Source organism: Branchiostoma lanceolatum, chromosome 19, assembly GCF_035083965.1.
Source record: "Branchiostoma lanceolatum isolate klBraLanc5 chromosome 19, klBraLanc5.hap2, whole genome shotgun sequence".
NCBI classification, from domain to species: domain Eukaryota; kingdom Metazoa; phylum Chordata; class Leptocardii; order Amphioxiformes; family Branchiostomatidae; genus Branchiostoma; species Branchiostoma lanceolatum.
This window is the reverse complement of record NC_089740.1, coordinates 6,315,630-6,331,083: the sequence shown is the minus strand read 5'-3', so window position 1 is coordinate 6,331,083 and position 15,454 is coordinate 6,315,630. Positions and strand designations below refer to the sequence as shown.

The window sequence follows — 15,454 nt, the reverse complement described above, 5'->3', positions numbered from 1 at the left end:
TGTGTGTGTTTGTGTGAGTGTTTGTGTGTGTGTGTTTGTGTGTGTGTGTGTCTGTTGGTAACAAGATAGCTCAAGAACAGTTTCATATTTGGTGTGATGGTAGGTTGTGACAAAGACTGGAAATGATTGGATTTTGGGCTCCCTGGCTGCTTTCCTAGGTACTGTAGCAGAATTTCCGGCTTTGATATATTCTGGACAAGCTGTGGTCACGATTTCTTGGTGGTAGAAAGCTCTTGTTTGTTTATAAAAATGTGACGTTTCAAAATAGGTATAAACCCCCAGAGAGCACATGCATATGGTCTCTCTGTAGCAATTCTTGAGCAGAACATCGGAAAACATTACTACGATTGTAAATAAACACAAACATCGCATATATATTGTGGAAAAGTTAAAGCATCATAATTTAGACCGCCATATATTCATACAACGACTTGCACAATTTTCGGCGGTTCCGACATTAAATTCTACACGTTTGTCGTGCATTATGATATAGAAATTATTTATTACACACAGATTATTCACCTTAGAATAAGATAAGTCCTTAAGCGGTGATCTTTGGGGTTAAAATCGGCGAAAACTTCTGGAAATCCCGCCGAAACTCAGCCGGTGGCCGCCATCATGTTGTTTGGGAACTATGGTGACTAAGGGCAAAGGTCAACGAACTCTTGTGACTTCACGGTAAACAGCGACATCTAGCGAGATGCGATATATTTGCTTAGTCCTGTCCAAGCCCATTGTTTTTGGTCATTGGGCCATGTTGATCGAGGACAACCACAGGAAGCCCCAAAACTAGTGCGAGCGTGCGATAGATATAAAAATTTAGCAAGAAATTTGCCTTTATAATGAAATCTAAGTGATCAGAAAGGTTCAACAAATCACTAAATAGTTCTACAAAAATTAAACTGGGTTTTGGGACCGCATACTCTGGCCTATCAAGGTTGAGGCATCTAGAGCATACCTGTATAACAACCTTGAAATTTTAAAGCGATCAGGAGGTAGATAGCGGAGTTATCTGAATATTTGCATACCTCGAAGAGGATCTACGTGGTTTGAATTTCAAACCGTTTGTTGTATTCACTATTCCATTAGCCGTGCAAAACACACACTTTCCTTCTGTTTATGTTTCTAATTTTGTGAATACATCCACGATCAGTATGTGTTTTTATTTCATAGAGCATATCTAGATATAAGGGATATGCAATTAAGGTTTTTCATTCATTCATTCATTCATTATGATATGCCCCCCTCCCCTTCCCCCATGACTTTTCCCGCTCTTGTGTTCACCAGACAGGTTACGCCTGAGGGCATAAACCGGTAAGGTAGAGGATTACCTGAGAACCCGACGTGTCCACGTACACCTTACGGGGGACGCACACCATAGAATATTTTTTATCATCATTGCGAATTGTAAATTTCCTCATAAATGCATACTGAAACCTGTATATTTCTGTTAAAAGCTCATACATAGCGTTGACGTGTACACAGTATTCATTTACTGGAGCACAATAGTTGACATTTTGAATCCGCCCCTCCTTTGTCCCGTATAAATGGTCGCGTCCAAGAATGAGGTCACTCCCACCCGTGTTGTCCTATTGTCCACGACATCCGCGACGGTTAGAGAACGATCCAAGACTCGCCAGTTCCGGTTTTTAAAATTCACTGACAATGTTGCATGTTGTAACGTTGTCCGAAACAAACGTGTGTTACTGAGGAAAGTTTGGAGTCCAAAAGTTCACGTTTTAGTTTGAGACTGCGTCCAGGTCAACTGAGGAGATTGACAGGTGGGTATATTACTTGTCGGGGTCAGAAATGGTCAGTGATTAGTGATTAGCAACCGTCTAAATCATTGCGACTTTGAAGTCTAGCTTTTGAAGGACTCAAAATGTATGTGGACGGTTTTACATACCATATGGTCCCTCGATGTTGCTTTCTACGACTAGCAAGCTTTCTGTACGCCTTGATTCCAGACCCCCGATCTCTTTAATATTTATCGTTCTCAGGGTCTAACTCAGGGGGCTGTTGTAGAATTTCATTGGGGGCATGTTGGCCCTAGAGCCGAGGAGTTGGTCTGTGTATGCCCTAGAAACAATTTTGCATCCAAGCTAGCTTTCTGCGGAAATCTATATACCATTATAGACGTTTAGCACCTAAATGAATAGTCTCCAGCAAATATAGGGAGGGAAGATAGTGTAGTCATTCATAGAGGGGTGTCACAACAACAGGTCAGTCACGTAAATGATTACAATCTTTCCTCCCGATAGCCTGATTAAATCGAGCTTCTAGAATCCCCGAGAGATTGTGCAACAGTCTATCCTCCCAATATCTGCTTGGAGATACTCTGGCCACCAGTAGACTTGCGGCGGGAGGGGGCTTGATTTTTGTCAAATCATTGATACAAGGACATATAATATATATGGGTAAGACAAGGCAGGATGACAAAGTATGAACTGTCCTTAGCTGCAGTCATATTTTTACTTCTGCTTATCTATAGACTAGCTATAGGCGGAAATAAGTACCGGGTGGTCCAAGTGTTGCTGTTTCCTCTCTACCCTACATGTTACTAAAATGTGACAGACCCTCAGGAAAAAAATGGCCCCTCATAAATGTATATCAAAAGTGTATTGGTTCAATTTGTTTTTCTTATCCATTTTAGGTTACGTTGTTTTTGCTTATAAAAACTCTAAGGTATCTGACCTGTAACCTTCGAATTCCGTACACCAAACTAAAAGAAGACGGTACTATACACACTTTGAATTATGATACTGACGTCACTGGACACACACTCCTGAACCCCCCCCCCCCCCAGCAAACGTATAGTTTTTAGTATTGCTGTTTTAACTTCAGTGCAACAATTAAAACAGTTGGTAGTCGGTATGACTTTGATGCAAAATAGAGCATTCAGAATATTCGCCTTTGTATAGAATGACTGCAACAGTCTCATTACTCAGATTGGTACCTACTGACTGTAATAATACAACAAGATGTATCCAACTGAAGGACTCTATTCCTTCTGGAGATATTACCATATTCTATAGATTGTTGTGTATAAAATACGATGTGATTCTGGATTATTCCATCCAACATTTGTAACAACTTCGTGCATACCAAGCTGGTGTGTCACGTCCTAGGACGGTTACACTGGTTAAACTATTCAAGTTCAAATTCAAGGAGTGTCTGACTTCTTCCAGACGATTTATGTGTTTAAACGTGTAGTGGTTACAAAATAATCTCCAAGCAGATATAGGGGAAGGTCACATTTTCTTATCTGCCATTTTCTGTTACGTACTGAGAAGGCGGTATACCAAAGAAAATGGCAGACATGAAAACGTAACGATTTCGCCTCCCCTGACATCTGCTTGGAGATTAACAGCATACAGTGTGTTTCCGGAAATGTAAACATTGTGGTCATCACATACATGGATTCACAAAGCGCGTCATGCATTATTGAAAACCCGTGCGACCTGAAAATCGTTTTCCAACTTTCTAAATTTAGGAACAAGGGACTGTTTCAAGACAGTATACATGGGTCAAAACAATATCCATTTGCCACCGCAGGCAAATAGAAACAATATCTATTTACCTGCGGTAGCAAATAGATAGTGCATTGGACCATGGATACTGTCTTGCCAGCGAAAGATCTGCTAGGAGGTTAAGACGAGTCCATTCTAGCAGGGGCGGTTTAAAAGAGAACAATGTTCAACGTAGTTCATTCTACATGTATTTACAATCCCTCAGTGCGCACTGCATATTGTTCATCATCATTTATATCAAACAGCTGTATACTTGAGCATTACAATGTTCCTGTCATTGGCTACAAGAATTATTCATTGGGAATCAATGTTTCCTTGAATGCGTGAGTGATTAAATGAGTGAGTGAGCTAATAGAAGAATGAGTGAGCGGGTAAGTGGATGAGTGAGTGAGTGAGTGAGTGAGTGAGTGAGTGAGTGAGTGAGTGAGTGAGTGAGTGAGTGAGTGAGTGAGTGAGTGAGTGAGCGAGCGAATCTTTTCATAGCATAGTGCAAACATCACAACAATTTCACCAACGCCGTTTTAACGACCTGGGTTTTTCAATTTTTCGTACAGGTGCCGAGTTTTCCAGCAACCCAATAAAATAACAAAGCCATGGAGGACAATCGTCGGATCTCTCTAGGCCCTGAGTTCCTAAGATGTGGGATCTGTCTGGACGCCTTTACCAACCCCAAGGCGCTCTCGTGTCTTCACACCTTCTGCCGGGACTGTCTGGCCCAGTACGCCGCTCGGCGCACCAGCTTCCCCTGCCCCAACTGCCGCCGGACCGTCTTCCTACCGTCCGCTAGCGGCATCGACGGTCTCCCTGACAACTTCTGGCTGTCGAACATCAAAGAGGAGTTGAGCAAGAAGAAGAAGAAGGGTGCTCCGAGCGGGGAAGAAAAATGCGCCGTGCATGCGGAAGAGAAGAAGCGCTGGTTTTGCGAAAACTGCAAGCATCCCATTTGTGACGAGTGTATTGTGGAGAGCCACAACGGGCATCGAGTCACCAAGTTCAAAGAGCTGCTCGCAGCCAAACGCGAGGAGATGCACTCTCTCCGACAGGCGGTGACGGAGCAAGTAGACAGCATGAAAACGCAACTGGAAAAGACGGAGGAGGAGGGGAGAAAGATCATGGCGACCAAAGGAAAAGTTGAGGCAGAGATCCGTGACTGTGCGCAGGCATGGTGTGACATTATAAGACAAAAAGAACGACAACTACTAGATAAGACGGCGAAGGTGACAGAAGAAACGCAGTCTCTTTTCCTCGAGGAGCGTGAAAGAATGAGAATCGCTATCATTGACGTCTCTACCATGCTGGATAAAGTAAAAGCTACCACAGATGAAGGAAACTTGGATGAAGTCCTCAGAGGGGTAGAAGTTTTGACGACATTACGCCAGAATGCGGATGACATCAAGCAAGCTTCGACGACGATTGAAACTCCGAAGATCAGTTTTACCCCGCTAGAAGTGTGGCCAACTGAACTCGGCGAGGTCAAAGTACCTAGCATCCCTGACAAGCGAGTTAAAGGAAGGACTAAAAGTTACAGGGACTCTGGGCAGCTCAGAATGGGTGGGCAACACCTACTTTTCCCGAAGACCCCTTCCAACAGAGTTGCCTCAACAAGCCGAGTTGTTCGAGTCGGTGGACCGGAATGCGGACAAGGCGCTCTGGAAGAACCGTCAGGATTGGCTGTCACCTCCGACAAGAAGATTCTCGTCTCTGATTGGGCCAAGCAAGTGATTCAAGTGTTCGACCAAAATGGCCGTTTCGTTCGAAATGTCAATCTCAACGACCGCGGGAAAGTGAGCCCCGGAAGGCTTGCGATAGACTCCCGGTCCGGTAGGATTTATCTGCAGTGCACCGTTCCCTGCAATACTGGCAGGGATAAGAAGATCGTCAAGGTGTTGAGTGACAAGGGACGACATCTCTTCCAGCTCGGTTCAGGGCTTCGCAGGCCCCACGGTGTCTCCTGTCACACCGCCACCGGAAACATCGCCATCTTGGACACAGAACTGCGCATGGTCGTCATCATGTCACGTGACGGTGAACGACAAATGAGCACGTTTGGATGCAACCTGGAACACAACGCCCCACCCCCCATCTGCTTGGACTCCATCGCTGTGGCTCCGAACGGGGATATCGTCATGGCGGACTGGTGGTACAGCTGCGTCAAGGTCTTCGACCCTGAAGGTCACGTTCGTTTCACGTTTGGTTCGCCTGGAGAGCGAGGGGGTCAGCTAAACCACCCGGGAGGGGTGTGCGTGGACTCTCGCGGAAACATCATCGTAGCGGACGAGAGAAACGGGCGGGTTCAGATGTTCGATGCCTCGGGAAACTTCGCACGGGTGCTGGCGTCAAGGTCGGACGGGCTGGAGTTTCCAAACTGCGTCGCCGCGGTGGACGACGGGAAGATTGCCGTGACGGATGATGGGAAGAAATGCGTGTTCCTGATAGAGCATGACCGTGCGTAGGACTCAAAGAAGTTGTCACATTTGTGGAACTGCAACAGTTTAACTGTAACGTTACCGTCATAAGAAACTGAAATATACACTGTTTTCGCCTAAACTAATAATCATAGTGCCTTTTTGGCGTTCAGAATTCAATAAGTCAATAAGCTGGTGTTGGAACGTTAACGGTCATTTCACAGTATTCAAATCACACTTCTCACAAGAAAGCACTTGTACAGGGTATGGGTCATCAGCGCAAACCTTATAGGCAAAATGAAGCATATAATGATCACACAACTGAGGTGCATTCCAGCATATTCCTACCACAAACACTTCTCTTTCTAAAGCGTCCTGTCTCCGAAAAACTATATATTACAGAGCAATATCAGATAGTGTGCAATATAGGTGTTGTTGCAGTATTACCATTCAAAGGTGCAAGAATTACAAACGCACACGCCAATAGTATATATTTCACCATAATGAGGACCAAATATGCTGCAATAAAGGGAGAGAAGGTTTAGAACAACGTTTAGATTTAGCAAACGTGGGGTCTCAATAAGCTAATCATAAGATAGCAAATAAATTTAAGTTTACGCCATATATCTCAATGTTTAATGCTTAGAATTGCAGGAAGTATGTAGCTCAGTGCATGGAAGCTTGTTCTCAAGGTATTCTGTAATATTCAACACTTTTGAATCGTGCTAGGATAGACGCTTGGAGCTTATGAAGCTAGCTAAACTATGTAAATATGAGAACTCAAGCTATCTAATCCAAAACATTGTTTGAGAATCATCAATGTACAAGTTACACGTCTCAATTAAAAAATACATGCCTTCTGTAGCTTTTGATTAATCATGGTTTATTCGTATTACTTTCTTTCATGCAGAAATATTAACTTTTAAGATTAATACTAGTAGTCAGATATCCCAGACTCTATGTATTACGGCCGTGACTAAATGTTGTTCACCCAGTGGCACATAGGCCAGAATGTGTCCTTGCTGTTTCAGTAGCAGGGTATATCTTTACAGGGAGGGGTTGTTAGCCCATCCCGTTTAACATGCTCTAGGCACCTCCTCGAACACGAGACCCCCATTTTACGTCCCTTCCGAAAGACGGGTGCAGCCCCAACCGAGATGCTCTTCCCATGATTTGAACCGGAGTCAAACCAACTACTGTAATTCGAACCAGGAGCTCAACAGTGAGGCTGCTACCAGCTCAGCTACAGGATATCTCTATCCGTGACTGAATATGCAAATATAAAGGAGGCTGCTCAAAAAAATCACAAACAACTCGATCATTTTTCTGAGCTATGAGCCTTCTTCCTTCAAACCTAAGCTTCACAATATTTCATAAGTTCGGAGGATATGTTACATAACACGGGTCAAATGGAACATTTGAAGTGCGGTATATTCTAAAGGGTTATGAATTTCATAAGATGACCATTGTTTTTATTTATTCATCAATCTTTTTAGACATATACCTTTATGACAGTACACTGTTTGTGCCCTCAAATAGGTTCGAAGGATATGTTACATAACACGGGACAAAAAGAACATTTGAAGTGCGGTATATTCTAAAGGGTTATGAATTTCATAAGGTGACCATTGTTTTTATTTATCCTCAATCTTCTTAGACATATACCTTTATGACTGTACACAGTTTGTGTCCTCAAACGGTTCGTTTTCGGAGTAAAAAGCTACGTTCCAGGAACAATTACATAATCATGAACCTCGTAGGAATATCTTTATAAATAGCAGCCCCTTAGAGGTACAAAATATGACTATAGCCCTTTGTTCTTGGTCAGATATTTAGACCAATTTCCTGTATATCGGCACACAATGGCTACATCCGGGAAAAAGTTGCCTAAAGCCACGGAAGGTTCCGGAGAAAAAATGTCTTCAACGCCCAACGTCTGTAAACAATATTCCCCGCTTCAAGGGACCGACTCAAAACGTCGAGCTCCTTTTCCAGAAAGCATTTGTTTAGATCGGTGTATAAATTATATAAGTACTCGACGCGATTACTTATATAATTTATACACCGATCTAAACAAATGCTTTCTGGAAAAGGAGCTCGACGTTTTGAGCACGTTACAGTTAAAGGGAAAAGAGCTAGCAACCCAACCCTTTGAAAAAGATTATACCATGCTTCAGAAATATATAATTTTATTGTAAGTTCATGCCCAAAGGCAGACATACAAGAACATGGAGATACATGGAAATCGAAATAGTTATCAAGTCTACTGTGAAAGTTCTATGTTAACTATGGTTGAGTATGGTTGGGTTTGACTTTTTTTTTGAAGGCAGTGGAAAGTGAACCACGTTTTGTATCGTAAGTGGGTTGGTTATATATGACCTATGTGCCACTAGGCACTAGCTACAAGGTGAACAACAGCACTACTGGACTTGTGCATAAGGAAAAACAGAGCACTATGTACACAATGTTTTATTCAGCTGTCATGTGGACCAGTTCAGGATTACATTGTTATGAAATGATTTGCTATGCATTGGTCTTAGCCTGGAAGCACGTTGGTCAGCACGTGCTACACGTAGTACAGGAACAAGCGTAAACTAATGCTTAGGTCACAATTGGAAAAGGGGGCCCCGCCGAGTACGTTAAGGGCTGTTTTTTCTCACTTTCGGAAGTTACTCCTACGTGGCCCCGTGGAACACCCTAGCCCTGCAACTACAGGGCTATTTTTGGACACGGGCGGGTCCACGGATGTTTTTAACACCGAGACAAACACTTGTCGGTTTTCTACGGCTAGAATCACGCCAGAAACCAGCCGGACCCCCCCCCCCCCACCCCTGCTTGGAGAGTAGGATTTCACCCCCTACGGGCACCGATGCAAATGTGACCGTAGAAGGAGGATATGTAAGTCTTGGTAGTAAAGGACGATGAAAACCAGCAGAATTCTCATATATAAGCCTGCATCTTTTTAGAAGTGACGTGTAGTACTTTAATATAGATGTAGGCAACCACAGTTTTTTGTTAGCTATATATTTTTGATTTACTATTCTACTGTATATATTCATCCTACTTTATTTTACATATATTATATATACCAGATCTCTTTCGTGTCTAGTTTTTCACACAAATTGTTATCCCAACCCTATACTTAAAAGGACACCAAGCCAAAACCACAACAGACAGCGATATTCTAATCAATCCAATCTTCCCCAACTAGTACCCAAATAACGCAGACTCCCGCAAACATGCGTCACTAACAGTAATTGTCTGCATGCTTGTCCTCTTCACTACTAGAAGCTCCGCCCATTCTTTTTCACCAGCCAATCGGAGAGATGGATATCATTTTAAAGCAAAGCCATCCATCCTATTGGCTGGTGACAAACCAATAGAAAAGCTTTGGTTTTAATGCTTGAAGACCACAGCTCGGGTTGTTAATGAGGCAGCGAAGGTGTGAAAAAGGGTGGCTGTATGTGTAGTTCGTGTCTACATTCCATGTAGGCGATCGTAGGAGAACTTGACACCCACAAAACGTGGGTGTTATCGGGTTGTGACTTGTACTAGGACGGACTTGCTTCAAAGGGACAGAGTAGAGTCTCAACGCCACCTGAACACCAACGCCGGTTGAGAGTACCAAAATACGGACCCGTATCGTCCAGGTCTTTTGAACACTGAGCACGTCGACGGCACAACAAGATCACCTATAAATCGTCCTCAGAGAAGTTGTAGACTAGCAAAGCAGAAACTGTGGGAAAACCGTTGAAATTTAAAAATGGGCACAAACAGCGGAGGATTCGACATCCCAGAGATTCAGGTGCACCCTCCCTCACCTAAACTGCCGTCCAGCGCTTGTCCGCATTCTGACCAGGTTGGCTGCGACGCCGCATGTTGTCCAGGAAAAAATGGCTCACGAAAAGACAGCGGTCTTCTTAGCGTCCCAAACATAGCTGACCATTTCTTATACACGTCCATGGGGAGGGGGCCTAAGTGTAGCGGGAAATGCAGGCTCGCAGAAGCCGACAAACTTGCTCCCAACAAAACCCTTTATATGCGGGGCTCGCCTGAAATCAGGCGGGCACACCCGCGACCTCGCCGGGAGGACACTCCGTACGTCGACCCGCTCGACGCTCTGCAAAGCAACCCTTCTCACGACTTAGCCGAGGAGCACCGCTACACCGAACCGTACAACTCGCGCAAGAACTTTGCTTACCAGTGGAGGAACAGAAATAAAGATCATGAAACAGAGGGGACGTCCAGATACAAAAACGTTGGGAGTGAAGATGGTTTGAAGAGCCCGTCGACACTACCTGTGCGTACGCATCAGTGTGTGTGCCGGTGTGGTAGGGACATCGCGGCGGCACAGGAGGGCCTGCCGGTGACGACTCAAGCGGATCAGGGGACGAAAGATGGGTCGGACGCGAATTCCACGAACTGCAGGTAAGACCATGTCTCCGGATGTCTCGTTATGTTTTATATACACTGACATTTTAGCACTTTCACACACACGCCCAAACACGCACACACACATACACACACACACACACACACACACACACACACACACACAAATTCACACGCACGAATACATTGAGAGACAGAGAGAGAGGGAGATAGATAGAGGGGACACTCATGCAAGCCACACATAGAGCTGAACATGTCTGTCCTTGGTGCTGAACACTATCCACACACAGACGAACATGTCTGTCCTTGGTGCTGAACACTATCCACACACAGGTTAACACATCTGTCTCAGCGTAGAATACCATCTAAACATAGGTGAACATGCCTGTCCTTAGTGCTGAACACTATCCGCACACTATGACAGAATCGTAATTTGAATAGCAAATCAAGACAAATGTGTTTCTGACAACATTTATCATCTTCCAACAGGGAAACAGACCCCGAAAATCACGCCTACCATCACGCCAAGCCAACCGACCCGTCCGTTTGCGAGCCTTACATGGTTACCAACATGACTGCCATAACCCAAGAATGGCAGCCATCTTGGAATGACTCTAAGTCGTCTGCAGGTAGCCATGGTAACGGCTCTGAGGAAAACAACCAGTATGAAGTCATTCCTGACCACGGCGGGGCCGAAATGGTTTTAGAGGACAGAATCAACATGGCGGCCGTGGAGGAAGATGTCGTCCAGTCGAAAAATAATGGACATTTCTTCTTCCTCTTTCTGTTCCTGTTGCTGTTTGTAGCTGGGATCGTCTGCCTTATTCTGCGATTCTCGGTGAGCAAAAAGATTTGTTTATATTATATTCTATTCATATGTATTTTGAGATTATCAGGCAAAAAGCACAATTGATTATATTAAGCCTTCTACTCAAAAATATAAATATAGTAAAGACATAGCATCAACATACATACATAAATGAAACAAAAACAGATATTTGTCACAGTTTATTAATTGTTTTAGTTATAAGGACATACAAACACTTCATTTATTGTTGGTTACCCACGTTGAACGTAACGTAAGGCCATGTTGATTCGAGTATATGGATGACATCCACACGCGCATACATTTCCGTAGGTTTCGAAAAAAAGAGGTTTTCGACCATACTTTAAATCGTATAAAGCAGCTGCAAAATGAGCAAATATATCCCGTGAATTGCAAAAAATATCTGAAAACGGATACTAACGTTGTAGAATGCCAAAGTCATTTCCAAAGTCAAAAAGATGTGAAAGAAGACACGTGAAGAATCTATTATTCAGTATACCATACTCGGTGTGTCTAGTCATTTTCAAAACTTTCCTGACCACGTTGATTTCATAATGAAGGTACTTTTTTGCCAACATTTTTTGCACGCTCGCATTAGCTTTGGGGTTCCCAGAGGATGTCATCCTTGTAATCAAATTAACATGGCTTTAAGAAGAAAAAAAAGAGACGATACTGTTAGAGATGGACCTGGAAGAATCATCAAGGAAGGTTGTAAACATAAACATAAACATTCCACATCTTGTACAGTTCTACGTATACTCTTGGTTTGTAACGTATTTTCGTGAACCTCCTAATGTGCATGTTGTCCATTATAACACCCTCCCACGATCCTGATTTTGAAAGTCCCTGTATCTAGGCTGGTCCGAGGTCTCTTCTCGTGGTTCCTAATCAGCATGATTTATGCATTGCCGAATTCTCTGTACATGCAAATTCCTCAGGGGAAGCGAATGTATATATGTTTTTTTTCTGTATCTTGGGGCGAATATATGCAAATTTGGAAAAAGAAAGTCAAGATACTTATTATTTTTTTAACTTGATAAAAATGTAGTGAAAATTCAGTCCCAACCCTAAAATTGTACATATTTCGTAATTCCGTTAAGAATATGAAAATTCAAAATGTATAATTTTCTCAGAAAGGATAGATCATAGAGAATATATCTTACATTTATCATCGATATAACCTGCTATTTTTACAGTTTCACGTCTTTTGTGTGGCAATTGTTTACGCAATGTTGACGAAAGACGAGTCTATGTTTACCCAGCGTTGCCAGGGCAACCGCCACCAAACTAATCATCTCTAGAACCAATTTGTCGGAGTAAATTCCATATGCATGATAACTAGAAATACAGGCGGCTTTCTCATGAATATGAAGTATGATTTCGCCGCTGTGGTTTTCGCCAGTTTTGCAATTATACCTGCATTACAATGGCAGTTCCAAGACAATGGATATGATTTGATCTTATCAAATATGGAAAAAATATTAATGGGCAGTGGTGTCACACTCAAGTTACACAAATTATATCAATAGCACCACTTACCACTTATAGATAACTAAACAAAAGCAAAACGGGCAATAGTATGGTGTCATAACGTCGTAAGTACGGTGTTAGAGTTCGCCCTCCCCACACCAAAAAGTTGTCAAATACAAACAATGTAGTCTAGTTAAATATAGGATTCAAGTTAGTTTGAATTGCTTCTATGTAGAGACCACATCTACAAGTACTTACTGACTTTTTTCTCTTTCTGGTCGCCAGACCTCAACGTTTCAGAATGCACAGCACAGCACAGCAAACATGCCCGGAGGACTACAGCTTCAACCGTGAGAATCAACGCGTTATAACATGCTATTCTAACTACTACCGCTAGAGGACGTAACTAACCTACAGGCATCATTATACTAAATCAAGGTTGTCGATAGCGACTCTAAATATCAAGTAGCAACTGTTTTCCCTCCTTAAAAGCAAAGCTTCCAAGTCCGCTAGCTCACTTGATATCGGAAATATTTGGGAAACTGCAGTTGAATTTGTATAACGTTATATCAAAAGACATATCCACTGGTTATTATTGGAGAGCAAATTCATGTAGGAATGGGTAGAAAAAATTAGAGAGAATTATTGTGAATGAGTGTTTAATCTTTAGTTTCGTATCCACAAGAAAATTAGTAAGGTGATATTCAGAAGTAAGTTTTGACAAATGTTCTACAAAGAACCTGAGGAAATAGCATGAACCAAAAATCATACAAATGTATTTAGAAAAGCTGCAGTTTATTATACACGTGCACATATTCATATACATATACTTTGTGTTTTCGTTTGTTATAGAAGCAACCGCTAGTAGATTATCATCAATGGTACTCTACTGTTAGAGCTTTTGTAATTGTCGATTTCATATTTTGTTTAAAAAAAAGACAAAAATACATATTTTACATCTAAATCAGTGAAAAGTGCCCTTTTTAATATCACACCGTTGGGACCTTCTTGGGAATCGAACCCTGATCCTTTAGATTCATAGTCAACAACCACAAAGCCACCACGTCTACTCAGACAAATTATTATTTTTCAATAAACCTTTATTCAGCATATATTGTAACCCATGCACATAATATAGCAACACGCTACTAATAAATGTAAATAATAACAACAATAACTAATACTGATGATATATATAATGAATAATGAATCTGCAATCTATTACAACCCATTGTTTTTTCATATAATGTTATATTTGACTCACCTAAAGTTAATCTCTTAAGTACATATTTCATACAACTTTTCTTTTGTTTGCAAGCCCAAGAACATTTAGATTATTTTCATTTCTTTTCATTTTCACTGTTCAGTTCATTTTGAATCTTTTCATAATTTGTGTTTTTTTATAGAGTCAAACTGACATTATAATTTTCTAACCCTTTAATCTATTATCATTAGTATTTATCGTGTATTGTATTGTATTGTATTTGTTTTGTTGTTGTTCAAATGAAAAGCGAAGAAAAGGATGTCTTTTACTTCGAGTAGAATAAATAGATTGACTTGAACTAACCTCTCGCTGGACGAGAGCGATTTGAATCTTAATTGTTCTACACTAGCAACATATTTGCAAAAGTATGCTGAAAATTAAGAGAATTATAAGATTATTATGACACCACATATATCTCATATATCTATAACGTTATGTATATACCATGATTATATATGATTATATTATACATCTATACTTGTATCATATCAAACATATAATATCTATAACCCTGTATTCCAAAATCAAATTGATCTATCACTGTGTGTATCATATACGATGCTATGTCAGTTATATTCCATGATTGTACATGGATACACAATATATCATAATCCATATTGATACTGTATTATACATATGATCTATGACTATAACCCTGATAACCATTTTTATTTTTCAACAAATATTATATATACTATATATTAGTACATATTATATTGGAAAATTAATATTTTGCTTGATGAAGGCATATGAATGGTGAGAATAAAGCCTTGAGCATTGAATGATTAATTGATTGATTGATTGATTGATTAATTGGTTGATTGGTTGATTGATTGACATTTCCGAGAAAATGCCAGATATCTCCCTCGATCCCATTAACATTAGTTATACAAATTAAGCCCTCATTAGCATAACTCACAGTCCATTGTATTCACATTTCTTAATAGGGACCAATCAACACAATGCATTCAACTGTAACATTATAGCAGCTGGAAGGTCTCTATATATACAAAATAAACCTTGCATAGAATAAGGCATGCCCTCTCTCATCCAACCCCTTTTATGATTATGCCCAAGATTTTACTACATTAACCCCAAATCATAGAATTCCTGTACAGCTTTTTTTCACTTATTTTACCCACAAACCAAACAACAAACCAAGGAAACCAAAGGCTCTCAAAGCATATGAGTTAAATGGTAACATTAGCTCCCCCTGAGTTACAAGTACAGTACTGCATTCTACTTTACAAGAATGCATAAAATTGTCAGAGTTCTAAATGCAACTATTGTTCTGTACATAGCCACTGCTGTTCATACGTAACTCTTGAAAAATGGCCACGGCCGAAGAGGATATAATCTTTTAAAGTTAGATAAGTGTTGAAACAAAGTATGTGGTAAAATATCTGTTTTTGTCTCCGAAAGAAGACAAAATTTGAATGCTTCCAGAAATGGTGACAAATTACCTTGATGTTCTTGTCATAATAACATCAGACAGTCACCAAGAAGCGTCGATTTAATAAGTGCTAAGTTTCAGCCCCTATTGTTGTTGCTAACGTCTACACTCTAG

General features: G+C 41.2%; 3 protein-coding genes across 3 annotated transcripts in view; 2 read left to right on the top strand and 1 right to left on the bottom strand.

The window, feature by feature from the left end:
• Positions 1–647, bottom strand: part of LOC136425429 (uncharacterized) — a 59,547-nt gene extending 58,900 nt beyond the window's left edge. The window contains exon 1 of the mRNA XM_066414287.1: positions 523–647. The gene's annotated coding sequence lies outside the window, so the exon portion shown is untranslated. The remainder of the gene's footprint in view (positions 1–522) is intronic.
• Positions 648–1,573: 926 nt separating this feature from the next.
• Positions 1,574–6,797, top strand: LOC136425562 (tripartite motif-containing protein 2-like). The gene is made up of 2 exons (XM_066414481.1): positions 1,574–1,781; positions 4,085–6,797. Exon 2 carries the CDS (start codon positions 4,124–4,126, stop codon positions 5,981–5,983), a length of 1,860 nt encoding a protein of 619 aa, XP_066270578.1. The 5' UTR covers positions 1,574–1,781; positions 4,085–4,123; the 3' UTR covers positions 5,984–6,797.
• Positions 6,798–9,684: 2,887 nt separating this feature from the next.
• LOC136425378 (uncharacterized) lies at positions 9,685–13,975 on the top strand. Its single transcript, XM_066414231.1, has 3 exons — positions 9,685–10,363; positions 10,817–11,165; positions 12,909–13,975. Exons 1-3 carry the CDS (start codon positions 9,699–9,701, stop codon positions 12,975–12,977), a joined length of 1,083 nt encoding a protein of 360 aa, XP_066270328.1. The 5' UTR covers positions 9,685–9,698; the 3' UTR covers positions 12,978–13,975.
• The last annotated feature ends 1,479 nt before the right edge of the window (positions 13,976–15,454 follow it).